The sequence below is a fragment of the Dendrobates tinctorius genome, unplaced genomic scaffold, assembly GCF_039654945.1.
Source record: "Dendrobates tinctorius isolate UK_male_01 unplaced genomic scaffold, ASM3965494v1 ptg000147l, whole genome shotgun sequence".
NCBI classification, from domain to species: Eukaryota; Metazoa; Chordata; class Amphibia; order Anura; family Dendrobatidae; genus Dendrobates; species Dendrobates tinctorius.
The window spans coordinates 1,818,546-1,842,270 of NW_027361814.1; the positions used below are offsets into that span (position 1 = coordinate 1,818,546).

The 23,725-nt window shown below is 49.0% G+C and overlaps 1 protein-coding gene across 3 annotated transcripts in view; it reads left to right on the forward strand.

Moving 5' to 3' along the window:
• The window catches only part of PTPRE (protein tyrosine phosphatase receptor type E), a 228,061-nt gene that overhangs the window by 153,225 nt on the left and 51,111 nt on the right, over positions 1–23,725 (forward strand). For all 3 annotated transcript variants that reach the window (XM_073546345.1, XM_073546346.1, XM_073546344.1), the window contains exons 5-11: positions 4,315–4,451; positions 5,537–5,627; positions 17,194–17,270; positions 17,381–17,417; positions 21,072–21,169; positions 22,108–22,227; positions 22,349–22,509. In XM_073546345.1, the coding sequence (XP_073402446.1) occupies positions 4,315–4,451; positions 5,537–5,627; positions 17,194–17,270; positions 17,381–17,417; positions 21,072–21,169; positions 22,108–22,227; positions 22,349–22,509 (721 nt within the window). The remainder of the gene's footprint in view (positions 1–4,314; positions 4,452–5,536; positions 5,628–17,193; positions 17,271–17,380; positions 17,418–21,071; positions 21,170–22,107; positions 22,228–22,348; positions 22,510–23,725) is intronic.

A 23,725-nucleotide genomic window follows, 5' to 3' on the forward strand; every position in this document is an offset into this window, starting at 1 on the left:
GGAGGGGACGGTGTGTGCAGACACGTCTTCAGTGTACGGTGTGAGAAGCGGCTCTGGAAACGGAGGGCCGCGAGGTGTGCCGTCAGTCGGACGGCAAGTGAAGAAATAAACTTGGACCTGTTGCACCCAGAATCTGCCTCCATCGTGTCTCTGTTGTCATCTCTGCGCGGTATAAAAGTAGGACCACCCCCCCCAGCTCGGCACCCCACCACCGACACTACATTTGGCGTAGTCGGCAGGATCGCCGCCGCTAATACCCCATCTTCTGCGGCAGGCCTGCCTCAAAGACTGGAAAAGGACTTGGACTACTCTTTGGATTACAATTACCTGTGGATTACAAATGACCTACCTGTGGAATACAAATGGGAAGCGCTGTGGCGGATCTGTGTGGCCAGCAGAGGATCCGGGGCGGTACCAGGTACTGTGCAGTATGGCGGTGTTGCTTCAGCGCAGAGGAGAGGTCCGGGTGTTTGCAGTCATGTTGAATGGACTGGGACCCCCTCCAACGTATCCCAAAAGGAAGCAGTATGTGCCTGGAGATCGACGCTTCCATATATTGGACCCTGACAGGAGGGTGGAGAGGCCTGCCGACACCTCACCTCACAGAGGGAGTGGCACAGAAGAAAAACTTGGCTGCGGCTGTCTGATGCCATTCGAGTGCTGCCCAACGGACGGTATGAGACTCTGCAGGTGTCGGGGCATCGGCCGCCTAGAGTGGCAGTGGCGGCAGGGGATGGAGCTGTGCCAGAAGTCGCCCTCAGAGCCACGGGAGAGCAGCGGGATGCTGAGCTGGGGAGCGGAGCCTGAGCGGAGTCAGCGAGAACGGCCGCCACCAATACCAGCAGAGGACTTCTCAGCGGAGCCCCCGAGTTTGGGGGAAAGACCTGCGGGACAGTGGAGCGAGGGACGGAGGCTGCGGGTGAAGCCGCGTATTGATGTGATGGAGGCCGCAGCGCCGGGGAAGGTGAGAGTACCCCCGGCACCACCAGTGCCTCCGCCAGCGGCCCTCATCATTCCGCCGCAGCACGCTGCCCCCTGCGCATCGGAAGGCCTGGGTACATCGGGCCCAGTGGTGTATGCAGAGTTGTGCGAGGCCCCTGCTCAAGTCCCTGAGGTACCCCGCCTGGAGCCGCCAGTGCGGAAGTCATCCAAAGAAGACGCTGCTGCGTTCCCCCTGCTAATAGCAGCTGCGTCGTTGGAACCGGCCGTTACTCCGGCTCCATTGGAAGTAGTGGATGCGGCCTGTCCTGAGGCCGCGGTTATGCCGCTGCTGAAGTCGACTGCGGCCGACTTAGTGGGCCTTGTGATTCCAGCCTCCAAGGACCCGGTTGTCCCCATTTGCCACCTGGCCCCAGCGGCTGTTGAGCCGCAGGAATCATCGGCCGCCTCTGATCCACGTCCTTCCTCGGTTAAGTCCCGCCCACCGGACTCCAGGGCTCATGCCGGACCCTCTGTTTGGGTCGCAGGAGTTATAGAGAAGAAGAGGGCCAGGGGGCAGGAAGTCTGGAACCTGCTCCATGAGAGGGGAGAGGCTGGCATGGCGGCTGCACGACCCCCGGGACGGCTCGTTTATACTATCTTGCAGAAAGGGACACTTCTTGCATCCTGGGAGCTCCACGGTTGTGGGGTCCCATACTACTGACCACCGAAAGGAGGATTGAACTGTCAGGAGTTCGTTGCACCGTTGTGCAGGTCAAAAGGACAGTTCGCGGTCAGCTTTTAAAAAAAAAAAAGAAATGTTTATCTGTGATTTTTATGTCTGTTTTTCTATGTTCCTCTTACAGGATAGTTTGTGTTTACTTGTTAGACTGACAGAGCGGGGATACTTAGAAGAGAGGGAGTGTCCATGTCCAAGGAAGGGGGGAGAAAGAAGACATGCAATGTTATGTTGTTATATGTTGGTTTTAAAATGAGCAAAAGAAAACGGAAAAAAAAAAAATTATAAAAAAATGGGGTACTTGTGCTATTATAAAGTTGTATGATGTATAATATGCAAAGTAAAATGCAACAGGTCCGGGTAAGGGAAGGTCTGCGGGACCAAAGGAAAGTGTGAGATCCGGTAGGGATCTAAGAGTTGAGGAGGTCTGGGAGACCGGGACGCCGACCATGACATGTAATTGAAAGAAGGAAAATGAGTTGGAAGACGTGAGAAAGACAGCCGTCCTAGGTCAGGTCCCCAACACCACGGACACCCCTGAAGAAGGAAAGGCGGGCGCCGGCAATGATCTGGTAGGTGAGTGGCCTCGATCATGGCGTACCGGATAGTGAAAGGTAACAGTAGGGGAGAGTAGTGGAAAGATACACGCCGTAGAGAGAATACGGGTGTACCTTGCCCAATTTGAAAGACGTTGTCATGTGGCGTGCGCGCTGGTGAGTAGCAGTAGGCTGCTCAGAGCATAGTGCTCCCAGTATGGTTCGGCCCCCGCAGATAGTGGGTTTGGCTCAACTTCTGGTCCGACAACAGAATGTAGGTGTAGATTCAGAACGACGAATGCAGGGATGACGATTGTCGAGGACGACAATGGACAAAGGAAGGTGGAGTGTAGGGAAGGTGACCTGACGGACGGACGGACTAGTCAGAGTGAAGAAAGATAGGTTTGCACAGTGTAGGTAGGAGTCAGTGATTACAGTGGGGAAACAACTAGGAAAGTGTAGTGGACGTGCAGTACCTTGGGATGACCATTAGATGGCAGGGTGGAGTGTGAGCGAAGGACTTTACAGCAGCTTAGGGCTTTAGAAACCGTTGGTCATGAGGGGCGAGGTGACAGTTGGAGTGACAGTTTCAAGGAACCGGGTGAGCTATAAATTCTGAGGGAGGGTTCCAGAAGATTCCAGTCCCCAGGGGGAGCTCAAGTGACAGGAGGACTACGACAGTCTGTGCACTCTGAGGAGAATCCAGACCAGGGGGACTGAGGAGAGAGGACGTCAGGGGGGTGGTCCTGACAGGAAAGGACCGCAGTTGAGACGAGGTACTGGGTGTAAGACACCGTATGTGACACGACGACTGAGCAGTAGAAGCGCTGTTGGTTAATGGGCCTAAGGCGGCCACAGTGACGGAACTGTCAGGAGCGTCGACAGTAAAGGAGGGGACGGTGTGTGCAGACACGTCTTCAGTGTACGGTGTGAGAAGCGGCTCTGGAAACGGAGGGCCGCGAGGTGTGCCGTCAGTCGGACGGCAAGTGAAGAAATAAACTTGGACCTGTTGCACCCAGAATCTGCCTCCATCGTGTCTCTGTTGTCATCTCTGCGCGGTATAAAAGTAGGACCACCCCCCCCAGCTCGGCACCCCACCACCGACACTACAGCTGCAGGCCACATGCTGGGATGAGGGGGTGTTCAGATATGTGGCGTGCCGCTGCGGGTGTTCGGATGTGTGGCGCGCCGCTGCGGGTGTTCGGATGTGTGGCGCGCCGCTGCGGGTGTTCGGATGTGTGGCGTGCCGCTGCGGGTGTTCGGATGTGTGGCGTGCCGCTGCCGGTGTTCGGATGTGTGGCGTGCCGCTGCGGGTGTTCGGATGTGTGGCGTGCCGCTGCGGGTGTTCGGATGTGTGGCGCGCCGCTGCGGGTGTTCGGATGTGTGGCGCGCCGCTGCGGGTGTTCGGATGTGTGGCGTGCCGCTGCGGGTGTTCGGATGTGTGGCGCGCCGCTGCGGGTGTTCGGATGTGTGGCGCGCCGCTGCGGGTGTTCGGATGTGTGGCGTGCCGCTGCGGGTGTTCGGATGTGTGGCGTGCCGCTGCGGCTGTTCGGATGTGTGGCGTGCCGCTGCGGGTGTTCGGATGTTTGTCAAGTCACATGTGTGACTTTTTTATGTTTTTATCTTTTGTGTGGTTTATACATGTCTAAATTTAAATAAAAAAACTGTCTATTTAAACGCCAACCATTTGTCTGTGGTGATCCCCCTTGCATAGCCCATCCCCTTTTTTTGTTTCTGTATTGTTCTCTGAATGGGCTTGGTTGGATCCTACTGTGCTATACATAGACGGTGGTGCCCCTATCTCTTGTTCTGGGTGTTCGGATGTGTGGCGCGCCGCTGCGGGTGTTCGGTGGTATGAGGGTAGAGCAGCACAGAGTGTTTGCAGCTTCCGTCGGAGGCAGTGGCCACTCATGATTTGTTTCTGTTAGTCAGGACAGCGTTGTATGTTAGTGGGCGAGTGACCTGAGACTGGGAAGGAAAATGGAGGCATAAGCAAAGCGTTAGACTGTGGGAAAAAGTTGACGATTGTTTTGTGAATTATTATTTACAATTTTTTTTTTTCCTTTTTTTATTGCCTTGTAAGGTCATAAATGAATATAATTTTGTTTTTCGACTTAACAGAGCAGCAGAGGGTGATGTTGCTGAGCAGCTCACCCACCGTGGTGAAGAAATACTTCCCGATTCCAGTGGATCACTTAGAAGAGGAGGTGCGGATCCGGTCGGCGGATGACGGGAAGCTCTTTAGAGAGGAGTACAATGTGAGTCTATGGGGAGGACACGGACATTTCGCTTTAGTGTCTGTGCTGGAAGATCGCCAATCACAGCAGATCTCCTCGAATTAGATTTCCTTTTTTTTCCCTTCACAATGACATGCAGGGCTAAAGTAAGTTTTAATTTCCCCTTCATTTTCCTGCAGATCAACTAGCAGCCCCCAGCCAGGTGTACCATAGCCCCATGCATTGTGCTACAGGCTTTCCACACGTGCTATATTCGCATAAATATCAGTAGTTTTTGGTTATGGTAATTTTCGAGGTGATGTATTTTGCATGTGAGAGACCATTTATGGGCTGCGACTTAAGGGGTATGTACCGAAATTAGACGTCCCCCCCCTTTCCATAGGACAGGGAATAACTTCCCAATTGTTGGGGTCTGACCACTGAATCCAAGAAAGGGGCTGCGTCCGAATAGAGCGGAGGTGGAGCATTCACATCTCCGCTCCACGCATCCTTAGGGCTCAGTCAAACGTCAGGTTTTATCACATACAGTATGAGTACAACAGACCGACTTTCATCTGAGTGTGACCAGAGTTTTTTTTTTTTTTTCACTGATTAGAAGAAAAATACATTTTTCCACCTTCTCTTATCTATTAGTCAGTGAAAAACAGAGATCACACAGCTGGCATCCGAGTGCAGTCCAATTTTTTTTTCACTGACCAATAGACATCCATTGCCGAGCTTGATCTGACACTTGGATCAATATCCACCAATCATGGAAATATGTTTTGATTTTTGATCCAAAAATCGGGTCAAAATAGACAATGCAAGGTCTACAGGTCCGTGAAAAGTTCGAACCGCACTCGGATGCCATCTGAATGTGGTCCAATTGAATGGAGAAGGTGGAAAAACCTTTCTTTTTCTTTCCATGTGCAAAAAAAATTAATACACTAAGACCAAATTCTGATCAAAATAATTGGTCTGTTTTTCTCTATTGTGATGAGGCCTAAATGGGAGAACAGCTGGTGGAGTGGGAATAAATAATGTGTGGTGCAGCTCGATTATATAGCAAAGATGTCAGACTGTAACAGTCACAAGAATAATTAGTTTTGTTTTTGTTTTTTCTACAGTCCTTACAGTCTGGGAATTTCCAAGGAACCTTTGAAGTGGCCAATAGGGAAGAAAACAAGGAAAACAACAGATACCCCAATATCCTGCCATGTGAGTCTCATCTGTAAGACAGAACCGCTTACTCATGTCTTCCATGTGACATGTACTCAGTTATCAACTGTTTGGAAAAAGAGGATTTATAAATATTTGCATCACTGGTTTTCTACAGCAGGACCCCCTCTTTATTCCGGTCTGTCGGGCGCCATATATGTCTGACCATACTTGATGATCTAATTTTTTCCTCACTTGGTGGTTTGCAGTTTACAGTTATTAGAGCCTAGCTGCAAATAAATCGTGTGAGTATTTTCTTTCAACATGGCTGCCAATGTGAAGCAGAGCTGCAGTGTAAAGCATAATATCAAAAATGATTCTTTTTTTTTCATCAGTTCTGCCATAAGATAGATTAATGCAACAGCAGCTCAGGCTGAACAAAATATATAGGGCTTTCCTCCTGACTGTCAGTAAAAAGGGAAAAAGGTGGGTGGCAAATAAATTAAATATGGCTGACAGTCACGTGGATCAACATGGTACTACATGTCCCAGAAATTGAGGGGGAAAAAAGCCTTGGCATACACTGTCAGCGGAGTACTACATGTCCCAGAAACTGAAGGGAAAAAGCCTTGGCATACACTGTCCGCGGAGTACTACATGTCCCAGAAACTGAAGGGAAAAAGCCTTGGCATACACTGTCTGCGGAGTACTACATGTCCCAGAAGTTAAGGGGGAAAAAAGCCTTAGCATACAATGTCAGTGGAGTACTACATGTCCCAGAAACTGTGGGGGGAAGCCTTGGCATACACTGTCTGCGGAGTACTACATGTCCCAGAAACTGAAGGGAAAAAGCCTTGACATACACTGTCTGTGGAGTACTACATGTCCCAGAAACTGAAGAGAAAAAGCCTTGGCTTACACTGTCTGCGGAGTACTACATGTCCCAGAAACTGAAGAGAAAAAGCCTTGGCATACACTGTCTGCGGAGTACTACATGTCCCAGAAACTGAAGAGAAAAAGCCTTGGCATACACTGTCTGCGGAGTACTACATGTCCCAGAAACTGAAGAGAAAAAGCCTTGGCATACACTGTCTGCGGAGTACTACATGTCCCAGAAGTTAAGGGGGAAAAAAGCCTTAGCATACAATGTCAGTGGAGTACTACATGTCCCAGAAACTGTGGGGGGAAGCCTTGGCATACACTGTCTGCGGAGTACTACATGTCCCAGAAACTGAAGAGAAAAAGCCTTGGCTTACACTGTCTGCGGAGTACTACATGTCCCAGAAACTGAAGAGAAAAAGCCTTGGCATACACTGTCTGCGGAGTACTACATGTCCCAGAAACTGAAGAGAAAAAGCCTTGGCATACACTGTCTGCGGAGTACTACATGTCCCAGAAACTGAAGAGAAAAAGCCTTGGCATACACTGTCTGCGGAGTACTACATGTCCCAGAAACTGAAGAGAAAAAGCCTTGGCTTACACTGTCTGCGGAGTACTACATGTCCCAGAAACTGAAGAGAAAAAGCCTTGGCATACACTGTCTGCGGAGTACTACATGTCCCAGAAACTGAAGAGAAAAAGCCTTGGCATACACTGTCTGCGGAGTACTACATGTCCCAGAAACTGAAGAGAAAAAGCCTTGGCATACACTGTCTGCGGAGTACTACATGTCCCAGAAGTTAAGGGGGAAAAAAGCCTTAGCATACAATGTCAGTGGAGTACTACATGTCCCAGAAACTGTGGGGGGAAGCCTTGGCATACACTGTCTGCGGAGTACTACATGTCCCAGAAACTGAAGAGAAAAAGCCTTGGCATACACTGTCTGCGGAGTACTACATGTCCCAGAAGTTAAGGGGGAAAAAAGCCTTAGCATACAATGTCAGTGGAGTACTACATGTCCCAGAAACTGTGGGGGGAAGCCTTGGCATACACTGTCTGCGGAGTACTACATGTCCCAGAAACTGAAGGGAAAAAGCCTTGACATACACTGTCTGTGGAGTACTACATGTCCCAGAAACTGAAGAGAAAAAGCCTTGGCTTACACTGTCTGCGGAGTACTACATGTCCCAGAAACTGAAGAGAAAAAGCCTTGGCTTACACTGTCTGCGGAGTACTACATGTCCCAGAAACTGAAGAGAAAAAGCCTTGGCATACACTGTCTGCGGAGTACTACATGTCCCAGAAACTGAAGAGAAAAAGCCTTGGCTTACACTGTCTGCGGAGTACTACATGTCCCAGAAACTGAAGAGAAAAAGCCTTGGCTTACACTGTCTGCGGAGTACTACATGTCCCAGAAACTGAAGAGAAAAAGCCTTGGCATACACTGTCTGCGGAGTACTACATGTCCCAGAAACTGAAGAGAAAAAGCCTTGGCTTACACTGTCTGCGGAGTACTACATGTCCCAGAAACTGAAGAGAAAAAGCCTTGGCTTACACTGTCTGCGGAGTACTACATGTCCCAGAAACTGAGGGGGGAAAAAGCCTTGACATACACTGTCCGCGGAGTACTACATGTCCCAGAAACTGAAGAGAAAAAGCCTTGGCATACACTGTCCGCGGAGTACTACATGTCCCAGAAACTGAGGGGGGAAAAAGCCTTGGCATACACTGTCCGCGGAGTACTACATGTCCCAGAAACTGAGGGGGGAAAAAGCCTTGGCATACACTGTCCGCGGAGTACTACATGTCCCAGAAACTGAGGGGGGAAAAAGCCTTGACATACACTGTCCGCGGAGTACTACATGTCCCAGAAACTGAGGGGGGAAAAAGCCTTGACATACACTGTCTGCGGAGTACTACATGTCCCAGAAACTGAAGAGAAAAAGCCTTGGAATATACCGTCAGCGGAGTACTACATGTCCCAGAAACTGAAGAGAAAAAGCCTTGGCATACACTGTCTGCGGAGTACATGTCCCAGAAACTGAAGAGAAAAAGCCTTGGCATACACTGTCTCCGGAGTACTACATGTCCCAGAAACTGAGGGGGGAAAAAGCCTTGGCATACACTGTCTGTGGAGTACTACATGTCCCAGAAACTGAGGGGGAAAAAGCCTTGACATACACTATCTGCGGAGTACTACATGTCCCAGAAACTGAGGGGGAAAAAGCCTTGGCATACACTGTCTGCGGAGTACTACATGTCCCAGAAACTGAGGGGGGAAAAAGCCTTGGCATACACTGTCTGTGGAGTACTACATGTCCCAGAAACTGAGGGGGGAAAAAGCCTTGGCATACACTGTCAGCGGAGTACTACATGTCCCAGAAACTGAAGAGAAAAAGCCTTGGCTTACACTGTCTGCGGAGTACTACATGTCCCAGAAACTGAGGGGGAAAAAGCCTTGACATACACTATCTGCGGAGTACTACATGTCCCAGAAACTGAGGGGGAAAAAGCCTTGGCATACACTGTCTGCGGAGTACTACATGTCCCAGAAACTGAGGGGGGAAAAAGCCTTGGCATACACTGTCTGCGGAGTACTACATGTCCCAGAAACTGAGGGGGGAAAAAGCCTTGACATACACTATCTGCGGAGTACTACATGTCCCAGAAACTGAAGGGGAAAAGCCTTGGCATACACTGTCTGTGGAGTACTACATGTCCCAGAAACTGAGGGGGGAAAAAGCCTTGACATACACTGTCTGCGGAGTACTACATGTCCCAGAAACTGAAGAGAAAAAGCCTTGGCATACACTATCTGCGGAGTACTACATGTCCCAGAAACTGAAGAGAAAAAGCCTTGGCATACACTGTCTGCGGAGTACTACATGTCCCAGAAACTGAGGGGGGAAAAAGCCTTGACATACACTGTCTGTGGAGTACTACATGTCCCAGAAACTGAAGAGAAAAAGCCTTGGCATACACTGTCTGTGGAGTACTACATGTCCCAGAAACTGAGGGGGGAAAAAGCCTTGGCATACACTGTCTGCGGAGTACTACATGTCCCAGAAACTGAGGAGAAAAAACCTTGGCTTACACTGTCTGCGGAGTACTACATGTCCCAGAAACTGAGGGGGAAAAAGCCTTGACATACACTATCTGCGGAGTACTACATGTCCCAGAAACTGAGGGGGAAAAAGCCTTGGCATACACTGTCTGCGGAGTACTACATGTGCCAGAAACTGAGGGGGGAAAAAGCCTTGGCATACACTGTCCGCGGAGTACTACATGTCCCAGAAACTGAGGGGGAAAAAGCCTTGGCATACACTGTCTGCGGAGTACTACATGTCCCAGAAACTGAGGGGGAAAAAGCCTTGGCATACACTGTCTGCGGAGTACTACATGTCCCAGAAACTGAGGGGGGAAAAAGCCTTGGCATACACTGTCCGCGGAGTACTACATGTCCCAGAAACTGAAGGGGAAAAGCCTTGGCATACACTGTCTGCGGAGTACTACATGTGCCAGAAACTGAGGGGGGAAAAAGCCTTGACATACACTATCTGCGGAGTACTACATGTCCCAGAAACTGAAGGGGAAAAGCCTTGGCATACACTGTCTGCGGAGAACTACATGTCCCAGAAACTGAAGGGGAAAAGCCTTGGCTTACACTGTCTGCGGAGTACTACATGTCCCAGAAACTGAAGGGGAAAAGCCTTGGCATACACTGTCTGCGGAGAACTACATGTCCCAGAAACTGAAGGGGAAAAGCCTTGGCATACACTGTCTGTGGAGTACTACATGTCCCAGAAACTGAAGGGGAAAAGCCTTGGCATACACTGTCTGCGGAGAACTACATGTCCCAGAAACTGAAGGGGAAAAGCCTTGGCATACACTGTCTGTGGAGTACTACATGTCCCAGAAACTGAAGGGGAAAAGCCTTGGCATACACTGTCTGTGGAGTACTACATGTCCCAGAAACTGAAGGGGAAAAGCCTTGGCATACACTGTCTGCGGAGTACTACATGTCCCAGAAACTGAAGGGGAAAAGCCTTGGCATACACTGTCAGCGGAGTACTACATGTCCCAGAAACTGAAGAGAAAAAACCTTGGCTTACACTATCTGCGGAGTACTACATGTCCCAGTAACTGAGGGGGAAAAAGCCTTGGCATACACTGTCTGCGGAGTACTACATGTCTCAGAAACTGAGGGGGAAAAGCCTTGGCATACACTGTCTGCGGAGTACTACATGTCCCAGAAACTGAAGGGGAAAAGCCTTGGCATACACTGTCTGTGGAGTACTACATGTCCCAGAAACTGAGGGGGGAAAAAGCCTTGGCATACACTGTCTGCGGAGTACTACATGTCCCAGAAACTGAGGGGGGAAAAAGCCTTGGCATACACTGTCCGCGGAGTACTACATGTCCCAGAAACTGAGGGGGGAAAAAGCCTTGGCATACACTATCTGCGGAGTACTACATGTCCCAGAAACTGAGGGGGAAAAGCCTTGGCATACACTGTCTGCGGAGTACTACATGTCCCAGAAACTGAGGGGGGAAAAAGCCTTGGCATACACTGTCTGCGGAGTACTACATGTCCCAGAAACTGAGGGGGGAAAAAGCCTTGGCATACACTGTCCGCGGAGTACTACATGTCCCAGAAACTGAGGGGGGAAAAAGCCTTGGCATACACTATCTGCGGAGTACTACATGTCCCAGAAACTGAGGGGGAAAAGCCTTGACATACACTGTCTGTGGAGTACTACATGTCCCAGAAACTGAGGGGGGAAAAAGCCTTGGCATACACTGTCTGCGGAGTACTACATGTCCCAGAAACTGAGGGGGGAAAAAGCCTTGGCATACACTGTCCGCGGAGTACTACATGTCCCAGAAACTGAAGGGGAAAAGCCTTGGCATACACTGTCTGCGGAGAACTACATGTCCCAGAAACTGAAGGGGAAAAGCCTTGGCATACACTGTCTGCGGAGAACTACATGTCCCAGAAACTGAAGGGGAAAAGCCTTGGCATACACTGTCTGCGGAGTAATACATGTCCCAGAAACTGAAGAGAAAAAGCCTTGGAATATACCGTCAGCGGAGTACTAGATGTCCCAGAAACTGAGGGGGGAAAAAGCCTTGGCATACACTGTCAGCGGAGTACTACATGTCCCAGAAACTGAAGAGAAAAAACCTTGGCTTACACTGTCTGCGGAGTACTACATGTCCCAGAAACTGAGGGGGAAAAAGCCTTGACATACACTATCTGCGGAGTACTACATGTCCCAGAAACTGAAGGGGAAAAGCCTTGGCATACACTGTCTGCGGAGAACTACATGTCCCAGAAACTGAAGGGGAAAAGCCTTGGCATACACTGTCTGCGGAGAACTACATGTCCCAGAAACTGAAGGGGAAAAGCCTTGGCATACACTGTCTGCGGAGTACTACATGTCCCAGAAACTGAAGAGAAAAAGCCTTGGAATATACCGTCAGCGGAGTACTACATGTCCCAGAAACTGAGGGGGGAAAAAGCCTTGGCATACACTGTCAGCGGAGTACTACATGTCCCAGAAACTGAAGAGAAAAAACCTTGGCTTACACTGTCTGCGGAGTACTACATGTCCCAGAAACTGAGGGGGAAAAAGCCTTGACATACACTATCTGCGGAGTACTACATGTCCCAGAAACTGAAGGGGAAAAGCCTTGGCATACACTGTCTGCGGAGAACTACATGTCCCAGAAACTGAAGGGGAAAAGCCTTGGCTTACACTGTCTGCGGAGTACTACATGTCCCAGAAACTGAAGGGGAAAAGCCTTGGCATACACTGTCTGCGGAGAACTACATGTCCCAGAAACTGAAGGGGAAAAGCCTTGGCATACACTGTCTGCGGAGTACTACATGTCCCAGAAACTGAAGAGAAAAAGCCTTGGAATATACCGTCAGCGGAGTACTACATGTCCCAGAAACTGAGGGGGGAAAAAGCCTTGGCATATACTGTCAGCGGAGTACTACATGTCCCAGAAACTGAAGAGAAAAAACCTTGGCTTACACTGTCTGCGGAGTACTACATGTCCCAGAAACTGAGGGTGAAAAAGCCTTGACATACACTATCTGCGGAGTACTACATGTCCCAGAAACTGAGGGGGAAAAAGCCTTGGCATACACTGTCAGCGGAGTACTACATGTCCCAGAAACTGAAGAGAAAAAGCCTTGGCTTACACTGTCTGCGGAGTACTACATGTCCCAGAAACTGAGGGGGAAAAAGCCTTGACATACACTATCTGCGGAGTACTACATGTCCCAGAAACTGAAGGGGAAAAGCCTTGGCATACACTGTCTGCGGAGAACTACATGTCCCAGAAACTGAAGGGGAAAAGCCTTGGCATACACTGTCTGCGGAGTACTACATGTGCCAGAACCTGAGGGGGGAAAAAGCCTTGGCATACACTGTCTGCGGAGAACTACATGTCCCAGAAACTGAGGGGGAAAAAGCCTTGGCATACACTGTCTGTGGAGTACTACATGTCCCAGAAACTGAGGGGAAAAAGCCTTGGCATACACTGTCTGCGGAGTACTACATGTCCCAGAAACTGAGGGGGGAAAAAGCCTTGGCATACACTGTCTGCGGAGAACTACATGTCCCAGAAACTGAGGGGGAAAAAGCCTTGGCATACACTGTCAGCGGAGTACTACATGTCCCAGAAACTGAAGAGAAAAAGCCTTGGCTTACACTGTCTGCGGAGTACTACATGTCCCAGAAACTGAGGGGGAAAAAGCCTTGACATACACTGTCTGCGGAGAACTACATGTCCCAGAAACTGAAGGGGAAAAGCCTTGGCATACACTGTCTGCGGAGAACTACATGTCCCAGAAACTGAAGGGGAAAAGCCTTGGCATACACTGTCTGCGGAGTACTACATGTGCCAGAAACTGAGGGGGGAAAAAGCCTTGGCATACACTGTCTGCGGAGAACTACATGTCCCAGAAACTGAGGGGGAAAAAGCCTTGGCATACACTGTCAGCGGAGTACTACATGTCCCAGAAACTGAGGGGGGAAAAAGCCTTGGCATACACTGTCTGCGGAGAACTACATGTCCCAGAAACTGAGGGGGAAAAAGCCTTGGCATACACTATCTGCGGAGTACTACATGTCCCAGAAACTGAAGAGAAAAAGCCTTGGCTTACACTGTCTGTGGAGTACTACATGTCCCAGAAACTGAGGGGGAAAAAGCCTTGACATACACTATCTGCGGAGTACTACATGTCCCAGAAACTGAAGGGGAAAAGCCTTGGCATACACTGTCTGCGGAGAACTACATGTCCCAGAAACTGAAGGGGAAAAGCCTTGGCATACACTGTCTGCGGAGTACTACATGTGCCAGAAACTGAGGGGGGAAAAAGCCTTGACATACACTGTCTGCGGAGTACTACATGTCCCAGAAACTGAAGGGGAAAAGCCTTGGCATACACTGTCTGCGGAGAACTACATGTCCCAGAAACTGAAGGGGAAAAGCCTTCGCATACACTGTCTGCGGAGTACTACATGTCCCAGAAACTGAAGGGGAAAAGCCTTGGCATTCACTGTCTGCGGAGTACTACATGTCCCAGAAACTGAAGGGGAAAAGCCTTGGCATACACTGTCTGCGGAGTACTACATGTCCCAGAAACTGAAGGGGAAAAGCCTTGGCATACACTGTCTGCGGAGAACTACATGTCCCAGAAACTGAAGGGGAAAAGCCTTGGCATACACTATCTGCGGAGTACTACATGTCCCAGAAACTGAAGGGGAAAAGCCTTGGCATACACTGTCTGCGGAGAACTACATGTCCCAGAAACTGAAGGGGAAAAGCCTTGACATACACTGTCTGCGGAGTACTACATGACCCAGAAACTGAAGGGAAAAAGCCTTGGCATACACTGTCTGCGGAGTACTACATGTCCCAGAAACTGAAGGGAAAAAGCCTTGGCATACACTGTCTGCGGAGTACTACATGTCCCAGAAACTAAAGGGAAAAAGCCTTGGCATACACTGCCCGCGGAGTACTACATGTCCCAGAAACTGAAGGGGAAAAGCCTTGGCATACACTGTCTGCGGAGTACTACATGACCCAGAAACTGAAGGGAAAAAGCCTTGGCATACACTGTCCGCGGAGTACTACATGTCCCAGAAACTGAAGGGAAAAAGCCTTGGCATACACTGTCCGCGGAGTACTACATGTCCCAGAAACTGAAGGGGAAAAGCCTTGGCATACACTGTCTGCGGAGTACTACATGTCCCAGAAACTGAAGGGGAAAAGCCTTGGCATACACTGTCTGCGGAGTACTACATGACCCAGAAACTGAAGGGAAAAAGCCTTGGCATACACTGTCTGCGGAGTACTGCATGTCCCAGAAACTGAAGGGGAAAAGCCTTGGCATACACTGACTGCGGAGTACTACATGACCCAGAAACTGAAGGGAAAAAGCCTTGGCATACACTGTCCGCGGAGTACTACATGTCCCAGAAACTGAAGGGAAAAAGCCTTGGCATACACTGTCCGCGGAGTGCTACATGTCCCAGAAACTGAAGGGGAAAAGCCTTGGCATACACTGTCTGCGGAGTACTACATGTCCCAGAAACTGAAGGGGAAAAGCCTTGGCATACACTGTCTGCGGAGTAATACATATCCCAGAAACTGAAGGGAAAAAGCCTTGGCATACACTGTCCGCGGAGTACTACATGTCCCAGAAACTGAAGGGGAAAAGCCTTGGCATACACTGTCTGCGGAGTAATACATGTCCCAGAAACTGAAGGGAAAAAGCCTTGGCATACACTGTCTGCGGAGTACTACATGTCCCAGAAACTGAAGGGGAAAAGCCTTGGCATACACTGTCTGCGGAGTACTACATGTCCCAGAAACTGAAGGGGAAAAGCCTTGGCATACACTGTCCGCGGAGTACTACATGTCCCAGAAACTGAAGGGGAAAAGCCTTGGCATACACTGTCTGCGGAGTACTACATGACCCAGAAACTGAAGGGAAAAAGCCTTGGCATACACTGTCTGCGGAGTACTACATGTCCCAGAAACTGAGGGGGAAAAAGCCTTGGCATACACTGTTCGCGGAGTACTACATGTCCCAGAAACTGAGGGGGAAAAGCCTTGGCATACACTGTCTGCGGAGTACTACATGACCCAGAAACTGAAGGGAAAAAGCCTTGGCATACACTGTCTGCGGAGTACTACATGTCCCAGAAACTGAGGGGGAAAAAGCCTTGGCATACACTGTTCGCGGAGTACTACATGTCCCAGAAACTGAAGGGGAAAAGCCTTGGCATACACTGTCTGCGGAGTACTACATGACCCAGAAACTGAAGGGAAAAAGCCTTTGCATACACTGTCTGCGGAGTACTACATGTCCCAGAAACTGAGGGGGGAAAAGCCTTGGCATACACTGTTCGCGGAGTACTACATGTCCCAGAAACTGAGGGGGAAAAAGCCTTGGCATACACTGTCTGTGGAGTACTACATGTCCCAGAAACTGAGGGGGAAAAAGCCTTGGCATACACTGTCTGCGGAGTACTACATGTCCCAGAAACTGAGGGGGAAAAAGTCTTGGCATACACTGTCCGCGGAGTACTACATGTCCCAGAAACTGAGGGGGAAAATGCCTTGGCATACACTGTCCGCGGAGTACTACATGTCCCAGAAACTGAGGGGGAAAAAGCCTTGGCATACACTGTCCGCGGAGTACTACATGTACCTGAAACTGAATGGGAAAAGCCTTGGGATAAACTGTCAGCCGAGTTTATTCCACAGGAGGCATGGGTCCTTTCCTCAGGAAGCCGGTGGCATCAAAAATAGGGCAATACATCCTGAAGAAGGGACCCTGCCTCTTGAGATCCTGCTCCTCCACTGGCTCAACCCCATTCGGACTATAAGACGCACCCCCGTTTCCCACCAAAATTTTGAGGGAAAAAAGTGCATCTTATAGTCCAAAAATACTGCAGTTACCCTGGCATGAGTGATCTCAATCCATATACGCATTTAATGTTCCTGTGATGATAAAAATGTAGAAAATGTTCCTGCAGTTATAGACTTTGTTGGCAAAGTCACAGGAATCCTTCCGAGCATATTCTTACTTGTCTATGTAAACAGGCAGTCTTCTCCAGAAAGTGTCTCGTAATATCGCCTGGCGTTTCCCAAGAAGAATCAGATCAGTTCTTGAAGATAAAAAATGTATATAGTGAGGGGGGAGTGATAAGCCCTTGTGCTTCTCAGTGAGGTGTTCTTGCAGAAGTTTTTGATTTGATCCTCACAGCATGCACAGTAAGGGCTGTCAGGATTTTCCGGTCGTGGCGCCGAGAGCAGCGGGATTTAACCACAAGAATGTGATTTGCATATACGCAGTCACATGCCGACTAGACGGGCCTTGCTCAATGCAAGTGTACTGAGCTAGGCCGGATACGACTAGTCGGAATGTGGCCAGCAGTATAAAAATCGCATACTTAGTCACATGATCACCCTCCTGGCCTCGGCACATGAGAATCCCAACAGTGCATGCGCTCTAAGGATTCACAGGTCTGCAGTCACTTAGAGGGACTGTAGACTTGTACCCAATGGTCTGAACAACCCCTTTAAGGCACGTTTTCTGATAAAAGATGACATCTGATTGTTTGATTTGTGGTCCGCGGGGACATTTCCTTTTGTAAATACATCAGATTTATTTCTGTAGAAAGTTCTGACCAGTTAGTCATTGCTTCTCTTCTCTCATCAGACGACCACTCCAGAGTTGTGCTGACAGCAGTTGATGGATCCGTATGCTCAGACTACATTAACGCCTCATACATAGATGTAAGAGCCGAGTTTCCCATCTGTTTCATACACTCCGTGTCCCTGTCGCTCTCTGCTCACTTCCTTGGCACAGCTGACGCATTTCGCAATGTTTGTTCCTTTCATTTCAGGGCTACAGAGAGAAAAATAAGTTCATAGCAGCTCAAGGTAGGAACTTGTGGAATGTTTGTAAGTCGTCGGGGCTCTGCTGCTATATTCTTATACAAAAGACATGAGGAAAAAAAAATTGTAAAGCAGAAAAAAGATTTTCTTTTTTTTAGTTATTCCATGAACAGTGCCACTTTTATCATTGGGTTTTGACTGGTATTACAATTTAGGTCATTTTATTATTAATAGCAATACCAGACATGCCGATGGTAAAGAGCAAGAAATATAGTGGTTATAGTGTACTTAACGTCCTATTCCATTGCTGCTTTGATATTTTAACATTTGACCTGCCACCCCTGACTGAATGGGACATGGCACTGCAATGATGGAATTTTTTTTATATTGAACTTTTAAAAGAAAATTTTTTTAAATTTGACCCGCATGTGACCTAGCAGCTGGGGAATTATTAGTGTTTAATTTTTGGGTAAGCGCTTGTGTGAATTTTTGTTTTTTTAAAATCCCACTTGCTCATAGATCATCAGTACTTTGGTATTGCAGTGTGGTATGTCTGCCAGTGTAAGCTAACAGGCATTCTATTAGGCCATGCAACTCATCGCAAAGTGGCAGGGACGACGGTGGTGACAGAGGGAGCTTCTCCCCTCTGTCTACAATGAGGGGGTGACAGAGGGAGCGTCCTTCCTATGTCGACAATGGGGGGGTGACAGAGGAAGCTTCTTCCCTCTGTCGGCGATGGGTGTGATAGAGGGAGCTTCCTCCCTTTGTCAACTATGGGGGTGACAGAGGGAGCTTCCTCCCTCTGTCGTAAATGGGGGTTGACAGAGGGAGCTTCTCCCCTCTGTCTACAATGGGGGGGTCACAGAGGGGGCTTCCTCCCTCTGTCAATAATAGGGGATGACAGAGGAAGCTTCTCCCCTCTGTCTACAATGGGGGGTGACAGAGGGAGCTTCCTCCCTCTGTCAATAATAGGGGATGACAGAGGAAGCTTCTCCCCTCTGTCTACAATGACGGGGTGACAGAGGGAGCTTCCTCCCTATGTCGACAATCGGGGGGTGACAGAGGAAGCTTCTTCCCTCTGTCGGCGATGGGGGTGACAGAGGGAGCTTCCTCCCTATGTCGACTATGGGGGTGACAGAGGGAGCTTCCTCCCTCTGTCAAAAATGGAGGTTGACAGAGGGAGCTTTCTCCCTCTGTTGATGATGGGGGGTGACATGTTAGGCCTCGGGTTCCTGCCTCTGCAAGGGAGGAAGCCCGAGCCTTGCTTTCTGCTGTCTCCCATTCTGTTACGGCCGCAGAGGAGGCTGCCCAGCAAAGGCGTCAATCCCGGCGTCTTGCCCTAGTTAGTGCTGTCAGGTTGGTTGCTGCTGCCACCTCTGGTTCAGCTTTAGCAATCCACACTAGCCAGCAGCAAGCAGCTCCAGAGTCTAAATCCTTTTTGCAGCCTACTGAGCATGCCCGTGGGATGACCTCTCATTGGAGGTCGGAGGTCACGTGCTCAGGTCCTAAATCAGCTCGGATTGGACCATCAGGAAGGTCCCGGAAGGAGACTGCTATAAAAGGCTTGCATGGCTGCTCGGCCATGCGCTAGTATAGACTCTTTATGCTATTTGTGTGAGTGATGATGGATGCATGAAACTGGTGACTGACTCATTATAATCCCCTCCCTTGGTTGTACATGTTGTAGGGTTATCTGAGTCAGAGTCAGCGCCTAGTAGTGGCATTGTCTATGCGCCACTGTGCACCCAGTTCTATGCACGACTCTTAGCACCAGGTTGTGCCATCCAGCACAAGGCACTATTGTACCGCATCTACTGCAGCACCTGTCAGAGTGGCACCGTGCGCACTTCTGTATTATTAAAATACACTTTCCAGTCCTAAGTCTAGGCTGGTTAGTGACGTGCGGGAGTGTATGCACTTTAGTGCGGTTTCTCTTTAGTTAGTCCTCCCTGGCACCGCAGCTGCGGCGCCGAGTACTGGTGAGTCTAGAGGGACTCCGACCCTGTGTCTTGGGGCAGAGTCCTGTGACTTACTACAGCGCTTACTTTGCCGAGCTCTGTGAGCTTAACAGGCTTCGGCATCTATATTCTGCGGTAGTGCGGCTCTGTGAAGCAACAGAGTCCGCCCCATACACACCGGGTGACGTTGACCCTCATGTGTTCATTTATTATACCGCCATATAGTGTCCGCCATTACCGAGCAGCAGTTACCATCTCTGCACGGTGGACCTCGGGCTGCGAACGCACCTAAATACCTTCTTTATTATTTAGTGCGTTCCGCCAGCCCCAAACAACATAGGGAGCTTCCTCCCTCTGTCGACGATGGGGGTGACAGTGGGAGCTTCCTCCCTCTGTCGACGATGGGGGGTAACAGAGGGAGCTTCTTCTTCTCTCTGTCGACGATGGGGGCGACAGAGAGCTTCCTCCCTATGTCAACTATGGGGGAGACAGAGGGAGCTTCCTCCCTGTGTCGACGATGGGGATGACAGAGGGAGCTTCCTCCCTATGTCGACTATGAGAGTGACAGAGGGAGCTTCTTCTTCTCTCTGTCGACGATGGGGATGACAGAGGGAGCTTCCTCCCTCTGTCGACTATGGGAGGTGACAGAGGGAGCTTCCTCCCAATGTCAACAATGGGGGGTGACAGAGGAAGCTTCATCCCTCTGTCGGCGATGGGGGTGACAGAGGGAGCTTCCTCCCTGTGTCTTACCACTTAAAGAGTTATTCTTAACATCTTAAACAGATAAAATTGTAAAATGCTTGTAAAAAACCGCAACTTTGCAATTTACGTCATATTAAAAATCCTCTCTGTTTTCCATAACAGAAGAAGTTATACCATAATTCTTTAGTTTAAAGCTCCTTGACTAGGTTATCAGCCACTACTGTGGTCTATCAGCGGTGGCCGGTCTCCTGCGCAAGAATCGCAGCACTTACAAGGTCTATTGATAAAAATGTATAAATGCTGCTCTGAAGCTGTTGTCCGGATCATTGCAGGGAAAGCTGTGTCATATAGTAGCATTGGTGAGCACACAGTTCGTGCCTTCGGTGCAACCATGACGGCAAACAATCCAGACTACCCAGCAATCTGGTAGGTGATTGGTAGGCTCCTGATCAGCAATGTTTAGAAAAACCCGTTTAAATGCCAATTTTGCTATTGACAGCTGCATTTAAAGGGCCCCATTCCTCCCGCTGATCTCGAGGATGCACCGGCAGAACCCGCCATTGGCACCACCTGTAAGATCAGCCTGAGAAGAGTGTACATTACGGTGCCGGATTAAGTGTTTACATGGCCTTCATGAAGTTTTCATGCAGTTCTGATCCTAAGCCCTTTTCTTGCTGGGGCCCTCATATGTTTGCCAGTTAATAGAAAGTTCAACTTTTTGAACAATTTTAAGACGGTTCATGAAAATATGTAGCTCACAATGTGACTCTTTGCTGGAACCACCAGCGATCAGTTGTTATCTGTGGAGAAACTTGGCAGTAAGTGTTCCATTTCTGTACTGCGCCTCCGCAGCTGAAATAAAGCATTACACGGTTCAATGGGTTTTCTGTGCATTGCCGGACAGCACAGGTCCTCCAGAGAGAGCAAACGCTCTTAACAGTTTCTAAACTCAATCATTTTGTGCCCATCAAAGTCCGATGAGAGTATTCTGCATTTACCATGTGTCTGTAGCAGTCTCTGTCTTTCTCTTCCACCGCAGGCCCCAAGCAGGAGACCATGAATGACTTTTGGAGAATGATCTGGGAGCAGAGATCTGCCACCATAGTCATGCTCACCAACCTGAAGGAGAGGAAGGAGGTGCGTGTCCTGATCCTTATCATGTCCTTCCCTTTGGCATGCCTTCAGATTTTATTGTATGAGGACTGTGACAAAGTTCAAGTATTATAATAGGAGGTGAGGCCGCAGATAAGGAAGCGGTGTAATGGGAGGCAGCGGTGACGTCGGCTTCCTGTCCTCCCTGCACTTTCCTGGTATATTTCTCTGCAGTCTCGTGATAGGCGTGAATATGTTGCACTTACTGAAATTAGACTTGACGCCAAGTGATGATCAGCAATGCAGAGGGTCGAATCAGGAGTGCAGCTCTTGCTGTGACTAGAGCAATTAAATCTGTCGGAGCAGCACGTGACTATCACATAAATATAAGGAAAAGAGGCAACTCTAATCCCAGCTGTGATACATTTCTGATGGATGCCGGTCCATCCTCTCAAATGGATGTATGCCCGGCTATTTTCCATAGAAGTCAATGGAGGGAGCTGCGCAAAAGTGTCCACCGCAACAATCCTGGTGGTGTAAGTGGAGGCCCTGTTCTCAAAACTGGTGCTGTGGATATGCGCAAATTGTCTGATATGGCATTAACCCAATTAAATAGGGCTTTAACATTAAATACACATCACCAATCCACAGAATAGGTGATAAATGTATGATTAATCGGGGGGGAGAGCTCCGACAATTGGGACCCCCACAAATCATCCAGTGTGAGCGGATCGGTGGTGCACATGCTCGCCACCCCTCCAACAAAACAGCTATCTCTATCAGTCCCATGGAAGTGAATGTGACTGATGGATCGATCCCAATAACGGGGATCTGTAGAGTCATGTCTGTATGGAGCAGAGGCCGAGCGTAGGCGGTGAGACTGCTGGAGATCGCGGAGTGCGATGCATGGCTAGGGGCATACTGACGGCGAAGATATCGGCCTAGATTCTGAATGCAAATGTCACTTTACTGTACTAATACAGGATAAATGTCACCAGTACTGGCCGGACCAAGGCTGCTGGGTATATGGGAATATCCGAGTGTCGGTGGAAGATGTGATTGTTCTGGTGGATTACACCATCCGGAAGTTCTGCATACAACCTGTAAGTGTTCCCTCCATTCGGACCGAAATGCATCGTATACATGGCGGCCACCAGTACAACAAGCTCTTACTAACTGTTTTATTAGAAATGTTTAATCTAGGTATTGTTTTTCTTTCTATAGGTCCATGATGGCTGCAAGGCCCCCCGTCTGGTAACGCAGCTCCATTTCACCAGCTGGCCCGACTTCGGAGTGCCCTTCACGCCCATTGGTATGCTGAAGTTCCTCAAGAAAGTCAAATCTCTCAATCCTGCGCATGCCGGACCCATTGTTGTTCACTGCAGGTAACATCTGCGCGACGGTGTTCCTACAATGACGAGCGCTATAACTTATATTCTTCTTAAAGAGAACCCACCGAGCACCTAGGGCGTCTTTTCTTAGAAGCTGGTGTAGTGCTGTCCCTCCATTGTTCTTCCTGTAATTGTATTGGAAGTGTTACTGTTTCCCCAGTGAATGCGGCTCGTCTCGAAACACAAAGACCGGGTGCAGGCGACTGTATATTCTCTCATCCAGGAGAATCGGGATGATTGTGTAAATCACGCTTTGATCAAACTCTGAGCAGAATGTCAGCACAGTGTGATACGATTTTCTCGGATGAGTAGAAGATGTAAAAAAATATTTCTCAGACGTATCCATTCTTCAGTCTGTAGAAATTGGACCTCACTCAGATGCCATTCGAGTGCAGTCCAATGAATTCCAAGGACTCGATGACTTGCATAGCCGAGTGCGAATCGATAATCGGATCCAACTTTAGCATGCAGTGATGTTTTCCTTGACCCGAGTCAAAAAAAATCAGAGATGTACACGACCTGATAGAGTAACATTGGTCCCAGTGCGATACGATGTTTAGTCTGATCTCACTCGGACCGAAAATACAGCCATGTGCATGAGGAGCCCTAAAAGTGTCTAGCTATGTAGGGAGAAACCTAAAAGGGAATGGAGATACCGACTTCTGAAGTTATCCATATATTCGCAAAGTTGGATCCGATTATCAGATCGCACTCGGCCATGCAAGTCAGTGGGTCCGTGGAAACAACCAGACTGCACTTGGATGACATCTGAGTGCAGTCCGATTTCCACTGACTGACAGAATGTAGAAAATGGAGACTTTTTTTTCCGTCTTATCCAAGAAAATTGGATCACACAGTGGTCAGATTGTAATTAATATAATCGTCCAATTCTCTTGGTTGAAAGAACGCCTTGTCGTCTGCACCCAGCCTAAAGTGTCACATCGACGAAGGGAATATGGCGCGCTCGTTGGTCAAGTTATGTATTCAATTAAGGGAGGAATAATAGAGGAACAACAATAAATAGATCTCTCAACACTGTTTTTTTTAGTGAGAATATGAGAAGTTACTTATATAATTTGGCTATATATACACACACACATAGACTGGTAATCTATATACACTGCTCAAAAAATAAAGGGAACACTTAAACAACAGAATATAACTTCAAGTAAATCAAACTTACTTGGAGCACAACCCCCATCTGTGGACG